Source organism: Phoenix dactylifera, chromosome 14 (genome assembly GCF_009389715.1).
Source record: "Phoenix dactylifera cultivar Barhee BC4 chromosome 14, palm_55x_up_171113_PBpolish2nd_filt_p, whole genome shotgun sequence".
Taxonomy (NCBI): Eukaryota; Viridiplantae; Streptophyta; class Magnoliopsida; order Arecales; family Arecaceae; genus Phoenix; species Phoenix dactylifera.
Genome location: NC_052405.1, coordinates 4,117,066 through 4,144,451, shown reverse-complemented (window position 1 = coordinate 4,144,451; position 27,386 = coordinate 4,117,066). Strand labels below are relative to the sequence as shown.

At 40.6% G+C, this 27,386-nt stretch overlaps 2 protein-coding genes across 5 annotated transcripts; one reads left to right on the top strand and one right to left on the bottom strand.

Annotated features, from left to right (window-relative positions):
- The first annotated feature begins 185 nt into the window (after nt 1–185).
- Nucleotides 186–11,890, top strand: LOC103721208 (sphingosine-1-phosphate lyase). The gene is made up of 15 exons (XM_008811313.4): nt 186–423; nt 514–559; nt 1,390–1,541; nt 1,647–1,706; nt 2,497–2,721; nt 2,817–2,958; nt 4,065–4,115; nt 4,255–4,346; nt 6,316–6,442; nt 9,812–9,827; nt 10,499–10,606; nt 10,690–10,744; nt 10,821–10,967; nt 11,322–11,400; nt 11,504–11,890. The coding sequence occupies exons 1-15, from the start codon at nt 236–238 to the stop codon at nt 11,624–11,626; spliced, it is 1,611 nt and encodes a 536-aa protein (XP_008809535.2). The 5' UTR covers nt 186–235; the 3' UTR covers nt 11,627–11,890.
- Nucleotides 11,891–16,327: 4,437 nt separating this feature from the next.
- On the bottom strand, nt 16,328–21,927 carry LOC103721215 (ABC transporter I family member 11, chloroplastic). Of its 4 annotated transcripts, none has more exons than XM_026810070.2 (10): nt 21,780–21,927; nt 21,623–21,677; nt 19,147–19,226; nt 18,959–19,010; nt 18,734–18,867; nt 17,728–17,842; nt 17,425–17,511; nt 17,283–17,340; nt 16,965–17,049; nt 16,328–16,797 (listed from the first exon to the last, which is right to left on the bottom strand). In XM_026810070.2, the coding sequence occupies exons 1-10, from the start codon at nt 21,863–21,865 to the stop codon at nt 16,719–16,721; spliced, it is 831 nt and encodes a 276-aa protein (XP_026665871.1). In that variant the 5' UTR covers nt 21,866–21,927; the 3' UTR covers nt 16,328–16,718. The 4 variants fall into 4 exon arrangements, with proteins under 4 accessions (XP_026665871.1, XP_026665870.1, XP_008809553.1 ...); XM_026810069.2 differs by having other exon boundaries at nt 16,982–17,049; XM_008811331.4 differs by having other exon boundaries at nt 16,982–17,049; nt 17,283–17,331.
- Nucleotides 21,928–27,386: the final 5,459 nt, after the last annotated feature.

Sequence of the window (27,386 nt, the reverse complement as noted above, 5' to 3'; positions counted from 1 at the left end):
ACTCCAAACCCAGTAGGGCTCACTTGCATTGCTGCATAGAAACCAGCGGTGATCTCACCGGCAATCATTGCCTTCATAGGGCGTCCCATGCGCCACGGCACGAGAGACATACGAGGCCCTCGTGCTGTTTCCTCGCGCCGCCCTCCCTCGTTGAATCCCGTCACGCCAACCCTATATATATGTTTATACCCACACCCCCCTCTCCTCTTCTTTATCTCTTTCCCCGATCGCCGGGATGGAGGACTTGGTGCTCCGCTTCCGCGCCTCGGCCAACTCTTTCCTCTCCCAGTATGAGCCGATCGCCCTCGTCCTCGGCCCCATCCTGGCCCTCCTCCTCGCCCGGGCTATCCACTCCCTCCTCGCCGTCATCCAGGAGAAGGGGATCAAAGCCACGGTCCTGGGGTTCCTAATGAGCTCCGTCAAGTGAGTTCTTGTGCTCTCTGTACCCTGTTTGAATGATTTTTTCCGGATTGCTCTGTTTTCTGGTCTGATATTCTTTTTGGATTGGAGCAGGTTGATACCTGGCGTCAGCAGCTACATCGAATCCGAGAAGAGAAAGGTTTGTTTTATTTGGATCGATCGAGATGAAGTAGTTAGGTGGATCTGGTGTTTGAATTGAGGGATGGTGTTTTTTCCGCACCAGAGATTGGGTGAAGTGTGATGTTTGAATCAATGTATTTAAATCTCAAATTTTTGATCTCTTAGATGTTCTTGTTGAATCTAGATTTTGATATGTTCGTAAGCAAGACCTTTGGTGCGGACCGTGCTGTCGGACCTAGGACCGTATAGGTGAATGGAAGTATAGCTGGAGTGATTTTGAAATCACTGAACGAAAAAGGAGCCAACTTGGGGTTCTTCTCTGATTTAAATTTCGATTCCGTTCCCTCGAAACATGACTAGAAATTGGTTATAATAGTGGAGTTGCTAATAATAAGTCAGTTTGACTGCAATGCAACTAAGTATGTTCTTCTTCTACAGAAGGCCTTGATAAGTTTTAGATGGTTTGTTGGGTTATACCTTCAACTGATTATAAATCTGGTAGTGCCTGACACTACAGCTGACTAGACTGGCATAGGTCTGGATTTTGTGACTAGGAATATCTTGTCAAATTAATATGGTTGTATAGGAGCTATCCTTGGCCCTGATATTTATTGGCTGCATCTGGGATTTTGAAGAACTCAATCTCAGTCTAAAATGCTTATCTCAGAATTGCATAAATGGTGAATTTTGGACATTCATGTTCTTCCATGTAGTGCATTCATTTCTATCTATTGCATACTGAAAATCTTAGTCTTTTTCTGGTTTCTCTCTTTTCCTAATTCACTGAATAAAATACCCCAAATGTGAAAAATCTTTTGTGACTAATTCATCAGCAAAGTATTTCATCAGGTCGTGGACAAATTACAATCTGGCAGTAAGTCTAAAAAGGATAACTGGAGAACTGAGTTGCCGAATATTGGAGTTGGTAGAGAAGTTATACAGGAGCTGGAAGATACAAAAAGTAAGGATGTGACTTGGCAAGGAAAATGCTCCGGTACAGTGTATGTCTGCCTCTAACTGATGAAGTCACATATAGAACTTTGACTTGTATCCTTTATTCATTCATTTGTTTCCTATATCTAACCTGTTCACGAACTTAAATTCAGCTATATTGGGGGAACTGAGTTGGAGGGCCATTTTGCTTTGACAAATGAGGCGTACTCAATGTTAGTAAGAAATATTATAGTTATCTCATTTTCAATTTACTAATGCATTTTAACACAAGATCATGTTCAGTATGCAAACCTAGTACTCTCTACATGCTATATGCACTGTTGATTACCCCTCTTGACTACTCTTAAATCCTGGATCCATATTTTGTGACTTTGGTGATAAACACAGGCATGTCTGTCATTTAACTAAACCTTTTGCATCGGGTATTACTTTGTCATGGTTGAATAATTGCGTTTATGATGTTGATTTCAACCAAATATACAGTTGATGTTGCATGTTTCTTGATCCATGGAATTCTCATTCTTTGCAACTAGTGTAGCACGTATAATGTACCTAGTGCTAATGCTTGATTTATTTGATTGGTGTCATATACAAATATAAAATCAAGAGTGCACTCACTGAGCAATGTGATTTTCTTTTGCTATTATTCTTGGTAACTGATAGAACTTGTTGATAGTTCATGAACTCATTGAGTCCCAAGCCTACTTTGAAAGAACTCATCCTACCTACGTTTAAGATTTGTTGGATAGGAAATTGATCAAACTAGAAATTCTTTGAATGGGCTTGATAATATTTTAGTGTTAATTCCATGGTCTCAGTTCTGCCCCTTTGATATGTTGGTTCATTTACCAGAAAGCTGAAGATCAAGCAGTAGGTAGCCTCAATAAGAAAACAATATAATTTGTTATATGTTCTTTTTGCTTCAAATATTTAACATCTTTTTATGAATCAAATGGTTCCATCTATATTCATCCTTATGGTATTAGTTTTCTCATTTTTTAGGTTTTCACACACCAATCCATTACATCAAGATGTATTCCAAAGTGTGGCACGATTTGAGGGAGAAGTGGTTGCTATGACTGCTGCACTTCTTGGCAGTAAAGAGAAGACATCTGGAGGACAAATCTGTGGCAACATGACATCCGGAGGAACTGAAAGTATATTATTAGCTGTTAAAACATCACGCGATTATATGAGAGCAAAAAAGGGAATCACAAAACCAGAAATGTGTGTAAAAATTTGCTGTGATGTCTTTAATGCCTTTAGGAGTGTTACAATGACTTCACAGTTCATTTAATGCTTATTTATTTCTGAAATTATAGGATAATTCCTGAGTCTGCACATTCTGCATATGACAAAGCTGCGCAGTATTTTAACATTAAGGTACGACATGTTCCTGTAAATAAAGAATTTGCTGCGGATGTTAAAGGTATCAGGCGATGCATCAACCGGAACACGATAATGGTATGTGTTTATGTCCTAGTTCATGTATTGTGCTCATAATCATTGTAAATATCTAAACATCCAAATTTTCGCATCCATCTCCTTATCTAAGTTCAGTTCCCTATGCGACTTTTTAGCTACGAGAAACATAATACTTATTGTTCCCTTAGTTAATTTTCATTCACACCCCTCTCAAGTTTCAGTCCTGGCTTTTTAGTTCTTGATCTTCTGTTCCTTTATGTATCATTTTATTACATTAGCACATGCTTTAGCTTTGATATTGTTGTGGTGCAAAGACTTCTTCAAACATAGTTTTCCAATTATCAAGTGAAATGTTTACAGTTTACACATTAGATTTGTCTGGTACCAGTTGAAGGTAATCTTGTGCAAAGTAGGGATCTTTTCATGTACTGCAGCATCACAATATTTTTGTGCTTCCTCTTGCTTTTGTTTCAAGCAGATCATGATTTTATTGAAAGCTCAAGTACCTCTGAAAGTACGGAATTTTTTGAAATTCCAGAGCTTTCCTACTCTTTCACCTTCTAGTTTTTGGTTTCAACTCCTCTTTTATTGATAGTTGTTTAGTTTATTCTGGAAGTTCAAGATTTTGAAATTTCAAATGTTCTGAATGACTGGAAACAAGTCAAACAACTAAATTAATTTTGAATATAAAACCCACATATTTTAGTTCTAGTTATATTTGTCACTTAGATGTATGTTGTAGACTGTCATGTAGAAACATAACCACCACCACCAACACCCGCCCCGCCCCACCTTTCTCTATTTTTGAGAATTTAGAAGTATTTCTTTCTTGAGTAGCCATGGTGTTGGATTGGAGTCATCTGACTTGGGACCCTTCAGTTTGAAACTTTGAATCCAGGTCATAATTCATGTCTGGATCCATTGACCATATAGGTTGTGGATTAGAAAAATGAAAGAAATAGAAAATGGCCAAACACCCTCTGCAAGCAAGCTGAAACAGTTGCGATCTAATCGATTTTTCATTCCTTATATAATATAACCAGAAGCACCACCCAAGTTATATTTGGATAAAACCTGCATTTTTTTAATTAGTTCTTCTTAAAATTGGTGACTGTCTAAACTAATTAGTTCTTGTGTTATGCCAGATTATTGGATCTGCACCAGGGTTCCCACATGGCATCATTGATCCTATTGAAGTACGTCAAATTGTTCTAGTTTGTATTATCTACTGTCTCTATTAAATTTATGATGAGCTTTGTTACCAGAGATAAGTTTTGCTGTTGATTGTTGCTTTTTGTCTTGATTCTAATTTATTTACTAATTCATTGTACTCAGGAGCTTGGTGAATTGGCATCTAGTTATGGTATTTGCTTCCATGTTGATCTTTGTCTCGGTGGCTTCGTATTGCCATTTGCTCGTAAGCTTGGGTATTTTCTCGATTTATTCTGAATTATTCATTATCATCATATTTTATAGTTACCTATAACCACCATCATTCCTTTTCTATGAGAAATGGAAAATTATGAATCTAAATGGGGCTTAGGTCCTATCACCACCTAACAAGGCAATCTACTTTCCATTGGCCGGTTACTGCTGTTGGCTGTCCGTTTGACTCCAACATTTGATCTCTGCTAATTCACTAAATGATGTTTTAATTTTAGTGGCATAAAATAGAAAATCAAAAGTTATTTGCTTTAGGGTAGAACTTTTAGCGACATTTGGTAGAACCATATTTACCTTTGCTATTAATTCAGTTTCGTCAATGATGAATATAAGAAGCATCTAGCCTGAGCTGCACTGAGAATATTGTTTGAATACCTTCTGTAGCCAAGTAGTTATTTGGTGATTATGCACAATGTCTGTTGGGGGCAATCTTGAGAATATCATTCTTCTGTCTTGCAATGAGAACCTAATACTTGCTATTGGATCAATTTGTTGGTCATGCATTAGAGAAATTATTTCTTTAATATTGAATTTACTGAATGTGAAGGGCTTTTCTTTGCATTGCATGTTGGAGGAACTTTGCATTTAGTTATTATGTTTGACCGGCAATCTGCTTTTCACCTTGAAGGAATTTTCTTTGCACTTACATGTTGGGAGTAACTTTGGGTAGTTTTCTTATGTTTGAGGGAGATCTCCTGAACCATGTCACAATAGCTGCATTTTGAGGTGGACATGGATGTCCCCATTTATATAATGCCAGAAATGAGCCTTAATGTGCTTCTTAGTTCATGACTGGTTACTATCCAAGGCCAATTCCTTCAAAAATAAAATTGTTCATATATTCAATGCCCATGAAACTTCAGCTTCCTCTTCTTTGTCTCCTCTTTGCTCATATTTATGCTTCCCAATGTCTTGTACCAATGCCTTATAATGATCTAACAAAGTTTTTTTCCCCTCTCTAAACCTCAGAGTCATTTGCTTTGCAGAAAGTGCAGAACACGTTGGTGATACAGATATCCTACAAAAAAAAGAGTAGAAGTCCCTAGAAAATCCAATGGTGCACCACTGCCTAATCCACCCTGCATCTCCCCCCCTTCCTTCCTTCCTTCCCTCTCTGCCCTCCTCCTTCCTCCTTCCTCCTTCCCTCCCACTCGCTCTCTTTGGGTGAAATGTAAATGAGGGGGGAATCCACACCCGATTCATAAATCAAAATCAGAAAACCCTGCATCGTCAAATAGTCGTATTGAGGTTATTCTTTACCCAGTGTTGTGTCCCGTTCATGCCATGTTAGCCACATCATACCCTCTTAAATGTTATGGTTTTATGGTCATAACTTCCAAGATGTGCCAGACTGAATGAACATAGGGGCATTTTCATGGAACACAAGGCCAGTTGGCAAATACTTTTGAGAGGTTGATTTCTTTTATCATCTTCTTCTCTTCTTATCATAGTTATAGAAGAATTTTATGTTGATCATGTCCCACTTTGGTCCAAAGTTATTCTTGTAACTGTTACACACACTAAACAATCTAGTTTTTAATTATTGTTCAATGTTTTAAGGCACTGACTGCCTTTAAATTGATGTGCTTTTGGAACCCATGTAAAAAGTAATCACTTTTTTCCCATTAATCAGTCAAAAAGAAAACACAATGTGATGTTAACTTGCTTGCTGTTCTTCTATGGTAAAAATATGCAACAAGCAAAAATTATCTTTGTTGTTCTTTTTCTATTCTGCTGCGTGATAAGTCTCATTCATTTATATTTTCTTTTGTCGAATTATCTTGAGTTAATAAATAACAATATTTTGGTTTTTTTTGTTTTTATCTAATTTGGTTAAGTTCGTGAGTTTAACCACTTAATTTGTGGGCAGTCACGTATACTAACATTTATTGTTTTCCTTGCTGCTGTCTTCATGACCTTCAATATGACTTCAGTAAATCATTTCATATGCAGGTACCCGATTCCTCCTTTTGATTTTTCTGTAAAAGGAGTTACATCAATTTCAATTGACGTGCACAAGTATGGACTAGGTCCTAAGGGCACAAGTGTAGTTCTTTACAGAAATCATGAACTCAGAAAGGTAATACAACCTATTCTCAATCTTTAAGCAAGATAACCTTTAGCATGAGTTTGGCAAATATTTTGTCACTGGTCACTATTGAATATTTTGTTTACAGATTCCTTGATGTAATTATTTTTATAGGGTTGTTATCTGAAAATTGTTTCTTTCATATTAATACTATAACAATCTTTGAATTGACTAATTTAATGAAATAAAATTTGCAATTAGTTTTTCTTTTATGCATTTTGACACAGTTTTGATACCATCACTAGGAAATCTACTTGATCTTGAGTTATACTGTTTTGTTTTCTCTGAGTATGGGGATTCAACAATAATTTTCAGATTATTTGTTTTTAATAATTCAAAGCAAGCAAAAAGAAACCATAAAAAGATCGGAGTGACCTCTGTTGCTAGCCTGGTATAGTAGTTTCTCATGTTGGTGTTACAAGCCTTGAATGGCATGGCACATAAAATAAATTCAGTTATTTTGTATGTCACAAATTATTGTTTTTGTTGGACTTAAGAGTCCATTTTTGTAATTCCTCGAGATTGGGTTAGTTGTGGCCTAAGGGCAGTAAATCTTCTGTATTATAGACTAGAGGTATGGTAGACAATACAGCAGTGAAATTTGAAGGACAAGATTGAAAAAAGAAAGAAGAGAGGAAGGTGAGAAGACAAGGGATGCATGGACTGCTTAGTCTGACTGGGCGCCTCCTATTGTTTATTTTTAATTTATTGCAAGCAAAATAATTGACTGGAAGACCAATAACCCTACTAGTCCATGGCCTGTCACCCAGGCTCGTCACATCATTTTTAATGGCCTAAAACAATTGCTAGGAAACTCATCTTAGAATTTGTTTGCAACAATTTGTAACCATTTCTCTAAACTTAGCTTACTCTTAAAACTTAAAAGCAAAAGAATTACCAAATGATATATTATTACATTGAGATTATAATTATTGCTGTGCTGATTTTTTGTTATTTTTTTATCATAAGGTGAGAATAGATAGCTTTACTTATTGTCTTGAGATATATCCCATCAATACTGAAATTTTCTGAAAAATAATTTCACTAGTTTATTAAAAAGATGTGCAAGATTCCCAGCATATATTTATATGCCATCTACATGCAAATATGTAATCATGAATTTATGTTCCCATGCAATCCTGTATCTGCACATGGGTATGTATACCGGAGATATTTCATAGTTTTTTCCTCGATTTTGTTGTTTTGCTTTTCATATTGTGCTACCTATAGGCTGTGTAGTTCTTTGGAAGTTTTTGCTGTCATTCTGTAGCTTAACCTGAATTCTGATTACAAGAAAATAGCAGAAATATAGAATTGCACTGCCTGGTCTTTGCAGTTCATCTTTGAGCAAATATAGTTACATCATCTTGTTCTTTTTTCACTTTTGAAAATGTGTATTGTATGATTAAAAATTTCTTGTTTTTCTGATGATGTTGAAAAGCAAATTTATTTTGGTGTTCATCAAATTTCAAAGCTACTGCAGAATGGGGGTGACTTGCTCTGACTTAATAGCAATACTCAAAAAACCAACCTACTATGGTATGTACCATGCCATACCACCCCATATTGGCAAATCATGAGCAGATATAGGGGCATATCATGGTATGTATCATTCCACTACATGACCAGTATGCCCTTGTACTGCATATTTTAAACTAAGGTCGGAGGAACCGGTACTGTTTTTCTGGTAGCACGAGTCGGTACGGGCTGTGTCGGGCCTATACCAACAAAGGAGAGGGCACGGTATCGCGGGAGAGGAAAAGAGAGAGAGAGAAGGGGGAGAGAGGGAGGGAGGCCGGCGGAGGGTGGTGGATGCCAGCGGAGGGCCGGCAGATGCCGTGGGGGGGCGGCGTCTCGACCTCTCCCTCTCCCTCCTTCCCCCGCTTGCTTTCTCTTTCCTTCTCCTTTTCCGGCTCCGGCAACGGGTTTTATTTTTGTTGCTGGAACCGTACCAGTGAGCCATCGATACGGCTCGGAACGGCCGGAACCACTCGGTTCGGGACGGTTCCGTCTACCCTGTTTTAAACCTTGAAAGTAGTTCTAGATCACCATTTCTACATTGAAGTTTTAGTTTCTGGATAAATTTTCCAAAGAAGATTATAACATTTCCAATAAAGCTCATCTCAACTTTTTTTTTTTTAATAGAAGTGCTTCTTGGCCATTCATTTTACAGTAGTGAATGAGTTGGATCATGTTAAATCCAGAAAGATCCATACACAAACCCAATAAGCTAATGGGGTTTCTATTTGGATTAGGTTTTACTTGTTGGATTAAATCTGAGTTCTGAATTTGCAATGGGATATTTGACATCTTAAGAATATGCTTATAAATGAATGGTATTATTAATAGTTTTATTAATATCTTCGCTTGCATTGTCATACAACCTTTTATTTTCAGACTAATTAATTAATCATTCAGATGTTCATATTTGTGATGTCTTGCATTTCTGTGCATCTTAATAGTTTCCATATAACAGAAACTGATGACCATGGTTTTTCAGTATGAATTCTATTTTTAATTTGATAATTTTACGAAGACCCTGATTAATAATGTTTAAAATAAACTGAAATGCAGATGGGATATATACTCTACACTTTGACATATTAAGATTTTTAAACAAATGATAAGTGCATGCAAATTATTATTCGGCTTTTAGTTCAGCTAGGCCATAGCCAGACTAACACAAAAAGTTTATCAGATCTACTTTTAGAATTGAATTTCTAAATGCTGGTTCATGTTAGTGATCTATCAGCATGACCCATACATTTATTTATATTAAGGGCAATTTAAGACTATGAAAAAAGAGACCTTCCTTTTTTTTAAAAAAAAGAAATAAAAGTGAAAACTCATGTTATTTCAGCTATTTCTTGGAATGCCATATATTCACTATGATAAAATGATGCGATAAATCAGGCAGATTTGTCATAGCTTGCTCTGAAATGCCACTAATATTGTCGAAAAATCAAATATGTTATTGCTTAGCAAGTCCACTCAGCTCAAAAGGATGTCATGCTCACTAAGATGTATCCAAGAGTCAGATGCAGCTTAGCATAGTCAACCAACCTTTGTCTGAAACTCCTGACTTGGCCATATGTGAAACATTAATGTATGAAAGTCTGTATATATTCTTAAGCCAAATACTCTCAGTATATGCTGTCAGATGGAAAGTAGTCCAAGGTAGAAAATGGAGGATATCTTCAGTGTGTTACCCGATCAGAAGAAAAACATTTAATGATTGTCTTTACTGCTTTGTGTATACATATTCTTTCTTGTATGCACCTTGAATGATTTGGTACTAACAGTTGTTTTTCTTCCTGCTGTGCAATTTGTGTCCTGGTTATCACTATTCATCTTCAACAGCACCAATTTGTTGCGGGTAAGTTAATTAATTTTCTTATTTAGTGTTTAATGCTTAATTGATGGAGATGGTTTTCTTCTGATTCTTGTGCTCTGCAATATATCATCAGTCTAAAATCCCACATGAAAGGTTTGCACTTAATATTAAAACCTGAGGAACAAGTACTGCTGGCTGCATTGCATGTTAGTTCTCCTTGCTGTTACTTTACATGCTCATGTGTTGAAGGAAGACAATGCTTTAAGTCCTCCACATATTTAGGAATTGATGTAGAGTAATCGAACATCCTCTTTATAAGCTATATATCCACATGTGAGATGTAAGGTTCAGATGACTTAGATATTTTTCCATTCATCAACCAATTTCTCCCAGGGCATTAAATTCTGAGACACCACATTAGCCTTGTCTGAGTGGAACTGCAAATTAAGTATAATTGGGATGCCATAGCTCTGTTGCAGATGAAATAATGGAGATTGACATTTGGGGATACCATTCTTCTATATTCTGTATTAGAACATATAAAGGAATAAGAAAAGAAAACATCTTGCAGTACATGTTAATCAAAACTGTCTCATCATATTTGGTGGCTAGCCTGTGATGCTGAAACTTTAAAAATGGCTTATTTTTCTTTTCTTGTTTGTAAAGTTACTTTTAATAGATTTCTTCAAATGCTACTCATTTCTTTTGAACAGTAACCGAGTGGTCAGGTGGGCTTTATGTTTCCCCTACTATTGCTGGAAGCAGACCTGGTGGATTGATTGCAGGGGCTTGGGCAGCAATGATGTCATTAGGACTGAATGGTAACCAAAATAATGTTTCTTCTTGAAGTTGATCAATTTCTTCATTAAGCTTCCTTTCACCACTACGTTAATCTTGTTTTCAGGATACTTGGAGAATACAAGGCAGATCATGGAAGTATCCAAGAAAATACAGAAAGGGTAAATGGTGCTTCTCATAATAATTAGTTTCGTGCAAGATCTGCATATTTTAAATTTTTTTTCTGGTTTTGAGCAGGATAGAGGAGATTCCAGAGTTGTTTGTTGTTGGAAAGCCAGACATGACAGTAGTGGCTTTTGGCTCCAATGCTGTCAACATCTTTGAAGTCAATGATATAATGTCATCAAAGGGGTGGCATTTGAATGCTTTGCAGAGACCTAACAGGCAGGCTTTCTTTCCAACGCATTACATACTGCAGCTTATCATAATTATTTTACTTCATGTTAACCTAGCCACTGGACCACAGAAACTTATGTTGTTAGGGAAGGAGTCAACCATGTATATGAGGACTTTTAACACCCCCCTCAATAGGGAGGGAGCCGAGGAAAGAAAAGACTCAAGAATGACTCACTGGGGAGTGAATCAATGAATTGGGACTTGAACCTACCACATTTGGCTCTAATACTGTTACCTAACTACTAGATCCCAAAAGCTTAAGTTGTTGGGGAAGGGGTTAACAAAATATATCAGGCCTTAACACTACATGTTCCATTAACGGTGTTTCTTTATTCTTCTCAGCCTTCATATTTGTGTGACCCTTCAGCATGTTCCAACGTTTGAAGACTTCCTAAGAGATCTGAGAGATTCTGTAAGAACTGTAAGTCTATTTTAAATGTCATTTGAAATCTTTTGGTTGCTTTGCCTTACTACTATTACTACTACTATTGCTGCTACTATTTCTATTATCTTTCTATCTGTAGGTAAAAGAGAACCCAGGTCCAGTTAGCGGCGGGCTTGCTCCAGTCTATGGTGCTGCAGGAACGATGCCTGATAGAGGCATGGTGCACGAGTTACTTGTAGAATTCATGGACAGCTCCTGCTAGTCCTGGCTTCTTGTGCCAGTCCATACAAAATGTCATAATATTTCAAAAATTTTCTCCTCTTACCTTCGTTGCTCAAGGAAAATGCCATTCAGCTATCAAGCTGTATGAACTTTCCTGACATGCTCTGTCAACATTCGTTATCCCTTAGAGAGGGTGTACGTCATTACAATGCTATGCATCATAAATAATCCTGGTAGGAGATGATCGATGTGAATGAATTATTTTAAACATTTATGAAGGAATGACATATTCTGTTTAGTTTCAGCTAAACTCTCTACAAGAGTTGCATCACATATTTCAACAGGTTAATCCTTATTTTTCCTTGGCTGACAAACATCCGAGAAATTGTGTGTACCAAGGGTCCTATAGTGAGCAGCTGAAGCTCAAATTTGGCGTCTGAACTGAGTATGGCTGATCTTGGAATTAAATTCGGAAAAAAGCACTTTGAGGGTCACCACTTAGAGAAATATCATGTCGATTAGTGGTCTCAGATGAAATGTATGTGCAGTGATTCAAACCATGGTCCAACATAAAGCCAAGTCTCGGGTAAATAAAATGCAAGAGAATGCGCCTTGTTTTTTTTTGATAAAAGCGGCATTTCATATAGCTCTAACTTGAGTACATCCAGCCATATCAAAAGAAAGTAAAGCATACAGGGTAGGAGGAATATCTCCTACAGATGTCCATGTGACCTTCCCAGAATGCCGGGCAACAAAAGAGAAAGCGCCTTGTTTACCTGGGACTTTTTCCTTCATACTTGAAGTTGTTTAAATCGTCAAAGGAAAGGTTTGTTTAGAGAAATCAGTGCAGAGTGACATAAAAAGATTGCTTTTCAGATCATGAGCAGATAAATTTAAGAGAGCTGGGAAAATTATTTTTATCACATTGAGGAAAATTGGGACCTTTTGTCGCTAAAAAGGCATTGACACCGTCAAAATATACATTTAAATGCCAAATAGAAGCTACAGGAAGTGAGCTTCCTGGGACACACACAAGGTTGAAACAATGGCGTGGCGTGGGATCATCTTGGTCGATGGGTAATATATCCGAGACAAGCTTTTGAATGGCAAATGAGTTCAAAACCAAGACAAGCTATTGAATGGCAAATGAGTTCAAAACCAGGTAATGCCATGATGATTTGAATGGCAAATGAGTTCAAAACCAGGTAATGCCATGATGATAGTATCCTGGATTTATGTAAAGAGGGAGTCATATAATGGAGAGAGTTGGTCTATGGGTAGGTAGATGTATGCCCACGATTATTAGGCATTTTTTTTTCTTTTTAATGAAAAATAAGCAACCATCTTATAAATGGTAAAGTTAATCTCTTATCATATATAATGGAAACTATGGGCATGATCGACTACAACTCCCAATAATATTCATGTGCTACTCTCATGGGGGTTAAACCAATCTCATATCCCAATAATATTTACCATCAGACAATATTTATTTTTTACTACTATGTAGAGGAAATGAGAGGAATTTATTACAATAAGACTTTTAAAAAATGAAACCCTCTTCAAATCCTGATACAATGCAAGAATAAAACGAGAGGATGATAAGACTAATAAAAATCAGAAGCCTCTAACTCATTGAAATAATAATATTAAAAAAATATCGAGAAACCAACCTACTCTTAGATCATATTGATTTCCGATAGTCATTTTTCTCCCTAAAATGAATTATTTCTAAGAGACAAGATCCATTCATCCACTTTCAAGTCATGTGCAAAGCATTTGTAAAATCTAGTTGGATTCAATTGTCTTCAGTAGGTAGTTTTCTTACTCTTATTTTAAACCCACAGCCATGCTATCATGTGGCATTCCTACCTTCGCCTTGACCTCCCACTCCTTTTAACTGCCCTCCACACTTGAGCCAAAATTGTGACACATCCTTTATCCCCAACGAGATAGACTATCATCAGCTCATGAAGAGAACAGCACTAGAAATTAAGCTCAATTGTAGAGACTAGAGGCTATTGCATGAACAGGATTAGAAATTAGAAATCAAGCTCAATTGTAGAGACTGGATGTTATTACAGGAACTTTTCAAGATCGGACTGCATTTTCCCTTGCAAAGCCTGCCCAAAACCACACACTCTACAAAAGCCTCCTTTCCACCTTAGCTTTTCTTCTCCATCCTCTCTATTTCTCTCCCCATTTCTCCTCAATGAATATTTGGTATTTTCTTCTCCATTTTAAAGAACTTGACAGGAGGAGAGTTCGCTAAAATTTGGTTGAGGTACTGACCCCAGTGACTTTACCAACAGCAATAATTGGCACCCTTGAGGATTTTATATATATAGTCTCTCTCTCTCTCTCTTTAAGAGCTATGACAAGAGAAAAGGTGTCCAATATCAGGTAAGGTACTAACCCTTATGATTTCACTAACTGCATTAATTAGCACCTTTGAGGATTTTGTATTCTTTCCTTCTATTTTGTCTGTAAAGAGGTAAAAAAAGTAGGCAAAACAGTGTCCTTATGCTTAACAATAGCTTATGACAGCTCCCTCTAATTAGTTATGCTTATTATAAATTTGACTAGAACAACTATTCCTTGGTTGTACCTTCTTTCCGAATGTTGCTTGGTAGGCACAAAGCTAATTCCAAGCCTTATGCCTATATGCATGCATCCAATGCAAATGAAAACTAGATAGATTTTCCTCTCTTTTTGAAAAGAAAAAAAATAATGAATTTTGTTATTGCAATTCTTCGTCTTAAATGACCATTGTGAGCCATGCAATCCATAGTTCCTGTTTGAAACTTCTTGTCCTTTTGGTGTATTGGATCTAGTAGGAGTCGAACAGGGATAGGTTCGCCAATTACAATCTTTTTCTTCAAGTATGTGCATGCACATGCTTGTAGAGAGGGAGAGAGTAATGCTGCATTGAGGCTAGTGTAGTTTCAAAAGACAATGCAATGTAAGTTCTTTTTAACCTCTAGAATTTCGATAGAATTTTATCAAGCCTAGCATATATAGATGTAAACATGTTTTATGTGTAGAAGAGAAAAACACGTCAAGTTATTAATTTGTCCAAAACCATACAGCATTGAGGCCATGGTGCCATTTTCAATTCATCATCACAGAAATGAGATCCATTGCCTATTTCTAAATTGGACATCGTATCGGCAAATTAGGTCCTCCGGAAGTTTAGCACATGATTTACCTTTTTAATGTGGTAAATGTCATTTTTGGACTCGGTCTAATTATTCTCATAGTAGCCAAAGTAGTTTATATTGAATCAGGTCCTGGATCACGATACTATGGCTGTTGAGTGTCTGTGATGTAGATGAGAGGTGGCGGCACTGGGATGGGTCTGTCTGAGTTGGGCTCAGTTTATTTAGGCTAGCCCATTCAAGCTCGAGCCAAACTCGGGGTCAGATTGGGTTTAGGCATGATTCTCCAAAAAAAAAAAATTTTTGAAGTTCAACCCAACGCAAAATCTGAAAATTTTCTAGGCTAGGCTTTGGGCTAAGCCCGAAAGAGTTCAGACGGGGTTTGAGCTTAAATGTAGAACCCATTTATTTTTGGGGGCCGGGCTCGGGTATCTTATTAGCCTGGCCCAAGCCCAAACAAAATCCGAAACGGAGTCCGAATTCAAGCCCAAATCAATTTGTTTTTTTTTATGTTGTTATTTAGAGAGAATAATGAGAGAGTAAAGGATATTAAAATGAGATTAGCTAAGAATAAGATATCATGTATCATTTACTTGTGTTATAAAAAAGAGCCTAATTTTTAACAAGCCTATTTACTTATGAAGCAATATTTTGGAAATATCAAACTTTAATTGGGTTCAGGCTGGACTTATTTTTGGCCTAAATGGATAATTTGGGCCAGGCTCAGGTCGAGCTCAGGCTTGCATTATTCAAAAATTTGCGGGACTAAGCCTGAAAAAAATAAAAACTCGGGCTGGGTTTAGGCAGAGGCATGGCCTGGCCCGACCAACTTCAAGTCCTACCTCTTTATAGTAATTCAGAATGAAACAGTAAAAAAAAAAAAAAAGGTAAAAAGGTCGTGCCATCTGTTCCTACGTCATCTCTCCAAACCCCTTGAATGACCTACGCTTCCTCTCCAACCTGTGTGAACTACGCTCCTCACTCCCAAAGTCATCGTATAGCGTTTCCATCTCTGAATTTAATAAGTACTGCTTTTGGATAAGAGTAGGGATTGCATCTTCTGCATGAAAGAGAGATTCACCTTCTCTCGTGACGTCAACCATTGGATCATGTAATAACTATGAGATCCCTGCAAGCATATGAAAGTAAAGTTCGAAGTGCTTTGAGATCTATGCAAAATTCAATCCTATGGTTGACGTTGCAAAAAAAGATAAATCATTTTTTCGCCCCAATATACAACCCGGACACAATAAGTTGGTTTTGCTGCCAGCTCTCCACTGTTCTCATCATGGTTCAATATTACTGGAACCTCAATAACTGAGGAAAGGAAAACCCAAAAACTGAAAATGAGATGCAAAGTTGGGGTGGAAGAAGGTGATATACATTATTTTCTTCTTCATTTTGTTTTCTATTTTCCTTTTCCTTTTGCCATGCACAATTGGAATAATTGGCATATCCCAAGGATGGAAAACTGCTCATAAACCAATAAAACCATCTGCATTTGCAATCTCTGCAATTCTTTATGATCATTTTGAAACAGAAAAAAAGCTTACTGCCAGTGAATATTGATGATTCCACAAACCTGAACAGAAAACAAAAGCAATTCCATATTTTGATATTCAGAGGAGAGTTAGTTGTCATATACATCATGTAATGTCTAACATAAACAAGCAACAACTGCAACGTAGATGTTTCCTTGCACACATTCTAATGGGATTTTTTTTCAAAAAAAAAAAAAATCCTCCAACAGTACATACAGCGATCATTATCAGCAAACTACAAGCAGTTGATATGGTTACGAGGAGTGATCAACTTTTTCAGGGATAGCTCACAAGTCATCCAAGAATATGGACTTCTTACGTTGGGGCTCATTCGAGGTGCATGGTAGTATCATTTGCTAGATGCAGCGACATCTCCCTTGTCTTGGGTAAAATCATCATGCAAATAATGGGACAGGAAAGGGGACTTGTAGCATCATATAGGTAGGGGTTCTTCCTTTAGCATCCCTCCCATTTCCATCTTCCATGATAGATCCACCAGACTTGATAGTTCCCTGAAAATTTTAGAACTCCAAGTTAGAATGGCTATCATTTTCAGACAAAATTTCTGCTTAGCAAGAAGCATCATCTTTACAGCAGAGGATGTATTGGTCAAGAGCACACGCAAACACACACACACACACACAGAGAGAGAGAGAGAGAGAGGGAGAGGGAGAGTTACTTCAAATCATGACTCACGACAAGTAGTGTTAGTTCATTCTTTAGATGCTTTAGCAACTTCACAACATCAGCACGAGCTCTCCAATCTGATCTCAAAAGTAAAAAAAATGAAAAGAATATCACAAGGATTTTTGGAAGATAATAAATATCCAAACTACATAAGAGGGAACAATTTAAGTAGTTGAAAATTAACAGTGCACTCCAAGAAAAAGGACATCACCAAGTTCAAGACTTTGTAAACTTGGTTTCGTTTCTACATATTTGATACTGAAGGGAGAGACGACCATTATAGAATTACTAGATACTAGCAAAATCATACCAAGACCTGCAAGAGGCTCGTCTAGTAGCAGCAAATCTGGCATTTGAACCTGAAGATCCTTAAGAATTCAGAAACTACATAATAGAGCAGCCATCAAATGCCACTATTTTCATTTGAGTATCAGCCACTTCAGATATCTTACTAATTGAATAGCCAAAGCCAGCCGCCGCTTGAAACCACCACTTAAAGAATGTGGGTCTTCCTCCAAGGAGATCGTATTCAAACCGACCTGGAATATTTATATATTCAGCAAGTGACGAAGTAATAAGTTTCACTATTCCCATGGTGAGTTTATCAGAAAGCTCATTACTGGGAAGCAGTTTGAAGAAACTTACATAGGTCTGTAATTAGCAATTATTATTGGACAATTAATTAGATGGAAAAATAAATGTGGAATGCAAACATGGTTGATGCATATAGAAACTTAAAAAGTTCTCCTGTATACCGAATTAATTGCAAATTGAAGTTTCAAAGCAAGTTGTTCTCTCAATGCGAGGTCTGCCTTCTGTCTTGGCCAGCCAAAAGTAACTTCCTCGAGCACAGTATCAGCCAAAAGGTACCTAGAATATATCAACTTCATGAAATTATAAAGTGATTAAAAAAAGCCTACAAAGATATAGCTAGCAAATAAGTTGTAGTATCATATATAACAATCATCCTTCAAGATGTTTGTTTAGTCAATCTAGCGAGACAGTTCTGGTCATAGAAATTATGTTCCGGCCCAGACCACAGGGAATTCTGTTACAGCTCAAGTGAAATCATAAACCATTCTACCGCTAAAAATACCAGAAAGATCTATGATAAAATTAAGCAGTATCCAGAAAGTTCCCCTCATACCTCTATTCAAGTTATCTGCTTTTATGAGAAATCATGTTTAATACCAGAAATTGTGTAAATTTCAAAAATTTATGAGCCTAAATTGATTCTAGGTTAACGATTAGGATCTGAGTCACTATTTTAGATTAAATGACACATTCCACACATTGCAGTGTTGTCTCTTATATACAAGATTGCTTATATTAACACCAGTTTCTGTCAATGAAAATGAGTTATTCTCTAGCCATTAGTAGAATCATATTTCAGAAACACTAAAATCCAACACATTTATTTCTCATTAAAATTCAACCTAATAATCAAGCCTCCCATAAAATTAAACTGTTAATTATTGGCATCTGCTGATTGTTCTCGGAACAATGAGATAATTTTAATATGAAGACATCTTTTTCCCCCTTTTACTCGGAAGTAAACACCATGCAAACATTACAGTAACCTAGTTCTTACAAAAGTTAAAAAAATCCTTCTGATAACAAACTCAATCCCACCAAACATTATTAACAGTAAATAGCATCATCTCTAAATCATGAATAAAAGATCAAAAAAAAAAAAAAAAACCCTACAATTGTTGTCGCCTTTGACTTAGTGTTTAACAAAACCTAAGAAGCACTTTATACCTCTCAGGAAACTGAAACACAATGCCAACCCTTTCCGGTGACAATGTTTGTGGAGGTCCATTTGGGTTTCCATCATTTCTATATCTTTGAATATTGATTGATCCAGAGGTAGGTTTGGATAGTCCAGCAAGAAGCTGCAATAAGGAGCAGATAAAAGGGTGAGCTAGAAAAACATAGTAAAGAAGCCATCAATATCAAAAACATGCCCAAGTTTTGAAGGCAAGCCTGTAAAAGAGTGGTTTTCCCGCTTCCACTTCGTCCAAAAATCAGGCCAAAGCTACAAGAATTAATAAGAATGGTTCATTCATGGACAAGAAGCTTCATTTGATGGCAGCATCCATACTAAAATGATCAAGATAAATATTATAATATTTACTAATCAGAATGTAGGAAGAAGTTCTTTTCATGTTTACCTTTTCTGGGGAAGGGAGAAACTAACTTCACTCAATAGGTTGTGCTGGGTCCCAGGAGGTCGATAACTGACCCTTCTGACCTTAAACAAACCAATTTCATTGTCACAAAGCACCTGATGCTCATGAACTTGCAGATAGGTATGAAATACAACATGTGACATCAATACACAACAAGTTCTATTTTGCTCTAGTTCAAGGAAAAAATATTGGTCAATCAGGGATGATGATCAACATGCAAGTTCTAACTGAGATTGCAATAGCACTATTATAGTATTAGTTCATATAAACCAATATGAAGATTCCTCGGGGAAAGAAATAATGAAAAATCTATAGAAACATCTTTGTTACAAGCCTAAACAAATCCAAGGCATATGTATCTAAAACCCATTGGAATAGAGTTGTAAGGATTTAAGAAAAGAATTCAGCAGAATATTCTTCAGCTACTGGAGCAATACACAAATGTAGAAGGTGGAATGTAAAACAATGATTTTGAGCATGTGCTCAGAATAAAAAATACACAATGATCTGAAAATCACCAAAATGAACCTAATCGATAAATAATATTAAGAAAGGACCGCAGCATCAAATATTATAGTTACTAGATGAAATGAATGCGGAAATAACACTAAGAAAATAACAATAAGAACGAATATGGCAACATAACTTTATTGGATTTTTACATAATGGCATAATGAAGTAAGAACCATTCCAAGCATTCGTTTAATTTTGCCTCAGGACATAAGCACAAAAATTATTTTTCCTTTAATCCATGTGGACAAATCCTCACTTCTAGAGCAAATAATGATCTTGAACAGAAGTACAGAACTAGTGTATCGCAAGGATATAAAGAAACATGCAATGGATACATGAATATTTGGCTTTAGAAGATCATTATCATCCTACATGCCAATGATAAAGATACTGATCATGGTTGCAAGGGCACAAAAATTGAGATGAAAGTAGAGACAGAGTCTACCCATGAAATATGCTCTACCTAAAGTTCCTATGCAAAAACTATCAGAAGCCAAACTTTAACTTACATAATTTTATGCCTCAGCCACATAAGTTAAATCTCCCAAGGCATAACATATTCAGTTTCTCTTCTGAAACATTAAGTGGTAGAAAATATTTTGTAGAGAAAGAGCAAATAAGATGCAAGGATTGCTGAAATTAAAACAATGAAGAAACAAAAAATAGAAGAAATCGACAATCCTAGATACGGACGGACATGTAACTTTTAATGCAAGTGTTAGAGTGAATGCACGATAACATTTAAGTGGAAAAAAATCTAGATATGCATATCTAGAAAGTATTTAGCACAATGAATAAGGTCCACCATTAAGGGCCTGCAACATATCCTACAGGAATCAAGCCTGTTGGCTCACTCAACATTGCATCTTCTAAAAGCCCGCCGAAATTCCAATCTAAATCTTAGCATGTGGATCTGTTGGTCTTGTAGGAAAACAGAAAAAGACCTATAGAGTTCTTTTGTCCTTCCCACCGGATTCAGGCTGGAGGGGTGTTATGCTGATATAGGCCCAACTCAAATGGGCTTCCCAATCCAAGAATCCAATATGAAATTCAGCCTAAATCCTATTGGATTACCCAAACAGGCCTTAACTAGTGATTTTATAGAATGCAATATGGATTTTATAATATATGATGTATGCTATAGTTGCTTGAAGAAAAAATGTGGACGACAATGAAGGAGTAAAGGAGTAAGGAAGTGATGAATTTAGATACTGCTATGGTGCAAGAACACTACTAGCCTTAATAGTATTTAATATTTCTTAATTAAATGGATTTCCTTAAACATCTCGATATAAATAGATATGATGAGCAGTAATAGTTTAACTTTGCTTGTTTAGATGCATCGACACCAACAAAGGGTAGAAGCACAAGTAAATCAAACTAAAGAAGGTCTATAAGATCGAGGAGCAACAGCAAATCTCCAAACCTAATTCAACACCAAAAATCGAATGTTCCTACAAGCAAGACTAAGTAAAAACTCATTCAAAGAAGGGGAAGATAAATATATGATGACAAACTAAACATGTAAGCTCGACAATCAACACAAATATGCGTAGACCAACAATGCATCATAACCACGAGCGAGGGGTCACAGCTCACAAGCATGAACAAGAGCCCTTTTTTTTCTTTTTCTTTTTTTTTGATAGGGAACAAGCATCGATGAATTGATGACCGGAAGGCATGAGGATGCCATTCTAGTTGGAAACTTGGAAATCTGGTTAGATGAAATAGAGAGAAGATCCACAAATCCACCAAGACAACATGACATCACAAGGAATTGGTAACGATTAAAAAAAAAATCCATCTTTAAAGACATCGACGAAATCTATTACTAATTCAGTATACCCAATTTCACGAGACAATTAAAATAGGTCATAAGCGGGAGATTTTGTGCTAAAAAAAAACACATCGGGGATTAAAAAACAAGAAGAGAAAAAGGACTTACTTCGATGCGGTAGTGGTCGGCTGAGACCCGTAGTGCCGGAGACTTCGAAGGAAGCCTTCGTAGAAGGGAAACGGATTGGATTACGAGACGGATAAAAAGGTACTATTCTCATTTATTCCAAGGAAAAGAAAAGGAAGAAAGAAGGAAAACTTTATACCGCAGAGGATTGTGGGAATGGAAGACCGGCCGGATTGGAGACAGGGGTGGAGCCGATCGTAACAAGGGAATGGAAGTCGTCTTCATCGTTCCTCTCTCTCTCGAAGAACACTTTTCTTTATATATAAATTGGGGAAAATAGCAAGGAAAAAAAGAGAATGTAGAAGGGCAAAGGTGGAATCTGAAAAAATAAAGTTAAAATCAACACTGACGGATGCGTACTTATGGTGGCGGGAGAGGTGATGCAGATTTGGGGCGGACTCCACTCTAGGGGGCGTTTGGTATGGGATGATCGTCCCAGGATGAAGAATGATGTAGGTGGAGGTGATGAGATTACCGCATTTGATTGCACCATGATGATCCTATGTGGCGGTGATTCTAAATTACCTCCACTCCTTCCATCACCGTCCAACCCCATCCTTGAGGTCGGAAATCCAAGATCACCACTCCAGAGCAGTAATCCTAGATTAAAAATTAAAGATAAAAATACCCCTCAATATACCATCAATATATTATGTCAATGCTATATATATATATAATATTATATTGATATTATATATTATATTTGTTGGGGGAATACAGTTTTCCTCGGTAATACAGTAACCCCGCCACTGGAAGGCCGCATGACCGCTGACCCCAGACGACTGAGGTCGGCGTCCGACCTCAGAGCCTCCGACCCGGAGAATTCCCGACCTCGAAGGTCTGTCCTCGTCAACCACCTACTACGGCCGTACCCCTCAGAGGTCTGGCCAAGGGCCATACCCTGCCACTGCCCCAACATTTATTACGCATGATCTCTGCAAACCCCCGGTTCACTCAACACTTAATGAAAGTCTCCGGCCTACTCAACAATTAATGCGCACCTCCGGCTTACTCAACAATTAATGCGCGTGGCTCCTGTTGTCTACGGACCCATGACTCTCCACGGCAGATCAGCCCAGCGGGGTCCAATCAACCGTGTTAAGTCTCTGATCTCGGCCTCACCTCCGACACCAACGCAATAATTCGCCCGATCGCGTGCCGGCTCGGGTCGTACGACGGCCTCATTTTCGACATTAATGCAATGATTCGCCCGACCGTTCGCCAGTCCGAGCAACGTGCCGAGTCGTACAAACGGCCTCGCCCTATCACATCACAGGTACGCCGGCCCCCTTATAAAAGGGAACCTTCGCTTCTCAGAGGGAGGGTTGGACACTGAAAACTCAAAATACACTGCCTTCTTCCTCCTTTTGGCACTAATTGCCCCCCTCTGACTTAAGCATCGGAGGGCCGGCGCCGGAAGACCCGGCCACCGGCTTTTTTGCAGGCACCCCGACGGAGGACGCCGCCTGCCGACGGACAGCCGCTCCACCGCCGCTCCCCCTCCTCGACCGACGATCGCCCCCGGGTCCAATTTCCAGCAACAGTTGGCGCTAGAGGAAGGGCCCGAGTCGCGATCATGAAGTTGAGAAGTAAGGGAGCCTCCAATGCCTCCCGGCGTCCCCCACAGAGTCCTGGACACTCCGTCCAGAATCCACCTACTCCGGCTGACCCGGTTCCCCAGGTTCAGCCGGAGCAATTCAATGCTTTGGTGCAGCAAGTTCAGGCCCTGGCCGCCGCCGTTCAAGGCCTGCGGCGCGAGGAGGCCTTACCAACACATCCCCCGCAGGCCCAGGCTGCCGGAGTTTCCTCCCAACGGCCCGATTCTCCTAGGCCAGAATCTCCACGGCTCCTCCAGGGTCAACAACGAAGGGCGGGCCTCCCCCCAAAGAGAGCTGCCGGGGGAAGGTCTGAACGGAAGACCCCAACCCTCTGAAGCCGAGTCAGCCCCAGGCCGCCGTGAGCCAGGGCAAACCACGGCAACGATTCCTCGGGTTGGGGAGCTCGACAGGAAAGTCGAGCACTTAGAGCGCCAGATCGAAGCGCTCCGCAGCAAGAAGGCAAGACAAGAGGGGGATTTCGAATTTACCACCGAGTCCCCCTTCTCCCGCCAAATTGAGGATGAGCCAGTCCCCGTGAGGTTCAAGATGCCTCATGTGGAGCCCTACAGTGGAGTCACCGACCCCCTCGACCACTTGGAGAGCTACTGGGCTCTCATGGCCCTACAAGGATCCTCGGAGGCCGTACTTTGCAAGGCCTTCCCGGCGACTCTTCGAGGGACAGCTCGACTCTGGTTTTCTAGGCTAAAACCGAGCACGGTATCTTCCTTCGAGCAACTCGGCAGGCAATTTGCTACCAATTTTGCCGCCAGCCGACGCCTAAGGCGGACGTCGGACTCCCTTCTGGATATCAAGCAGAAAGAGGGGGAATCCCTCAAGGAGTACCTAGACCACTTTACCACCGCCACGTGGGAAGTCCATGAGCTGGACCAGTCAATAGCCATGTCGGCTCTAAAGACTGGGGCCCGCTCTTATCGATTCCTCTTCTCCATCGAGAAGAGCTTCCCGGCCGACTTCACCGAGATGCTGGCCCGAGCTCGGAAGTACGCCAAGGCCGAAGAGGCAATTGCCTCCAGGCGGGGTGCAATCGAGCCCGCCTCAAGGAAGCAGAAGAAACGCCGCGAGGAGCGCGGCCGACGAAGAAGCCGATCCCCCTGTCAGGAGAAGAACCTCCCCCGACTGAGGAGCCCACCTCGGCAGCGGGGACAGCCACAACGGAGGACCTCACCTCGACCAAGGTCTCCACCACGGCCTCGGGCGTACCCAGGAAGGTACGAAAATTACACACCTATCAATGCGCCCCGGGCCGAGATTTTGATGGAGATTGAAGGCCGGGACTTTTTCCGACCTCCACCTCCTATGCGGGATACGGGATTCCTGCGTAATCCCAGGAAGTACTGCCGCTTCCATCGGGATCATGGGCACGACACGGAGGACTGTATTCAGCTCCGAGACGAGATCGAGGCGCTTATTCGCCGCGGGGTGCTCAATCGGTTCATATGGAACCGACGTGAAGAGAGGAGGCCGGCAAAAAACACCACGCCCCCCGAGAATCCAAATGACAAAGACCCATTGCCGGCACCATCAATGTCATTAGAGGAGGGACTTCCGCTGGAGGGCCAGCCCATGAAGCTCCCTCGAAGTGCCCACACGCTTCCGAAGCCATCTCGTTCTCGGACGAGGACTTGGAAGGGGTTGAGACCCCTCGTGATGATGCTGTGGTCATCTTCATGATTGTAAATAAGTTTGATGTGAAGCGTGTCTTAGTTGATAATGGGAGCTCGGCCAATGTTTTGTATTACCATGCCTACCAAAAAATGGGATTGCCAGAAGGACACCTCCGAAAAATTAATACCCCATTAGTCGGGTTCACCGGAGATTCGGTCCCAGTTGAGGGTGAGGTCAGCTTTCTTATTACAGTCGGCCTCACTCCCCAGGAAAGCACCGTGAGGACGGACTTCCTTGTAGTCCGTCTAGGCTCAGCCTATAACGCCATCCTTGGGCGGCCAGGGCTAAATGCCCTCCGAGCCGTGGTCTCGACCCGCCATCTACTCATGCGATTCCCCACCGGCCAAGGAGTAGGCGAGGCCCGCGGGGACCAGCTGGTCGCCAAGCAATGTTACATGGCGGCTCACAAAGCGAAATGACCAGCTGAAGCGCCGCCTCAGGCGACGGGCCCCTCGCTACCCATGGAAACCCTGGACGCAAGGGACGACCTCTGGAAGAAGCAAGTAGAGCCTGTTGAGCTCCTCGTTCAAGTTCCTCTGCGAGAAAATTTTTCCGAGCTAACCGTGCAGGTCGGCTTCGGCCTTGGCGTCCGCAAAAGGGACCACCTCATCGGCTTCCTGCGGGACAATGCTGATGTCTTCGCCTGGTCGCCCACCGACATACCAGAAATCGACCCTGAGGTCATGACCCATCGACTCCAAGTAAAGCCGACCAGCAGGCCCGTGAAGCAGAAAAAGAGAGGCTCCGCTCCAGAACGACAACGAGCCCCAGCCGAGGAAGTGGACAAACTCCTCGAAGCTGGCTTCATCCGGGAGGTCTCCTACCCAGACTGGCTCGCCAACGTAGTCCTTGTGAAAAAGGCCAACGGGAAATGGCGCATGTGCGTGGACTACACCGACCTGAATAAGGCTTGCCCGAAAGACAGTTTCCCCCTTCCAAGCATCGACCAGCTCGTCGACTCCACCTCAGGACATCAATTGCTGACATTCATGGACGCCTTTTCCGGATACAATCAGATCCGGATGGCGCCGAGCGGCGGAGCACCATGTAGCCGACCTCAACGAAACATTCTCCAAGCTCAGGAGGTACCGGATGAAGCTCAACCCAGCAAAGTGCGCGTTCGGAGTTACCTCAGGCAAGTTCCTGGGTTTCATAGTGACCCAGCATGAGATTGAAGCCAACCCCGAGAAGATCCGAGCGCTGCAAGAGATGGCGCCTCCAAAGACAGTCAAAGAAGTGCAGCGGCTCACCGGACGAGTTGCCGCCCTGGGGAGATTTGTCTCCCGATCGGCTGAGCGCTGCCTCCCATTCTTCAAGATCCTTAAGCGGCCAAAGGACTTCCTGTGGTTAGAAGAATGCCAGTAGGCCTTTGAAGAGCTCAGGCGCCTCCTGGCCTCTCCCCCGCTACTCACCAAGCCTCAGCGGGGCGAAGTTCTTTATTTATACCTGGCCGTCTCCCCGGTTGCAGTGAGCTCGGTCCTGGTCCGGGAAGAGGACAAGCTCCAAAAGCCGGTCTATTACATCAGCCGGGTCCTCAGGGATGCTGAGACCCGGTATTCCAAACTGGAGAAGACAATTTTCGCCCTTGTCATCTCGGCGCGGAGACTCCGGCCTTACTTTCAAGCACATACAATAGTCATACTGACCGACCAGCCTATGAAGCAAATATTGCAAAGGTCGGATCGTGCGGGGAGGATCGCCAAGTGGTAGGTCGAGCTCGGGGAGTTCGACCTCGAATATCGGCCTAGGCCGGCCATTAAAGCTCAAATACTCGCCGACTTCCTCGTGGAGTGCACCTTGCCAGACGACCCCGAGCTACCGTCTGCACCTATGGAGACAGCCCCGAGGCTACCTGGGTCCTGTATTCAGACGGGTCCTCAACTTCGGGGGGTAGCGGAGCTGGACTCATCCTCACCAGCCCAGACGGAGTGGTGGCCGAACAAGCCTTGCGCCTCGAGTTTCCGGCCTCAAACAACGAAGCAGAATATGAGGCGCTCATTGCTGGGCTCAAATTGGCGAAGGAACTGAAAGTGGAAGACCTGAGGGCCTTCAGCGATTCTCAGCTGATAGTAAGCCAAATCCAGGGAGACTTTGAAGCAAAAGAGCCATCAATGCAAAAATATCTCCAAAAAGTGCGGAAACTTACGGCGGCCTTGGGCTCTTTCGGCATCCAGCATATTTTCAGGGTGGAGAATCTCAGGGCAGACCAGTTGTCCAAACTGGCGACCTCCCGCATGAGCGAGCTTTCCAAGGAGACGACGCTCGAGTATCTTCAGACACCTGGCACGGAGGAACCTGAGCCTACCATGTGTATCGACTTCGAGCCGAGCTGGATCGACGGATTCGTCCGCTATCTCCAGGACGGAACCCTCCCCCATGATGAGATAGAAGCTCACCGGATCAAGCGCCAAGCCTCCTGGTATGTCCTATATGAAAACAAGCTCTATCGTCGATCATTCACT

What these genes read in the sequence shown, in the direction of transcription:
- LOC103721208 (XM_008811313.4), top strand. Translation starts at nt 236, where the DNA reads ATGGAGGACTTGGTGCTCCGCTTCCGCGCCTCGGCCAACTCTTTCCTC. An exon ending in ACAAATGAGGCGTACTCAAT is followed by an intron (nt 1,707 to 2,496) that starts GTTAGTAAGAAA and finishes CTCATTTTTTAG; the next exon opens with GTTTTCACACACCAATCCAT. An exon ending in TCAACCGGAACACGATAATG is followed by an intron (nt 2,959 to 4,064) that starts GTATGTGTTTAT and finishes GTGTTATGCCAG; the next exon opens with ATTATTGGATCTGCACCAGG.
- LOC103721215 (XM_026810069.2), bottom strand. Translation starts at nt 21,865, where the DNA reads ATGAAGACGACTTCCATTCCCTTGTTACGATCGGCTCCACCCCTGTCT. An exon ending in GGAAAACCACTCTTTTACAG is followed by an intron (nt 18,868 to 18,958) that starts GCTTGCCTTCAA and finishes TCCTTATTGCAG; the next exon opens with CTTCTTGCTGGACTATCCAA. An exon ending in CGAGCCTCTTGCAGGTCTTG is followed by an intron (nt 17,050 to 17,282) that starts GTATGATTTTGC and finishes TTTTGAGATCAG; the next exon opens with ATTGGAGAGCTCGTGCTGAT.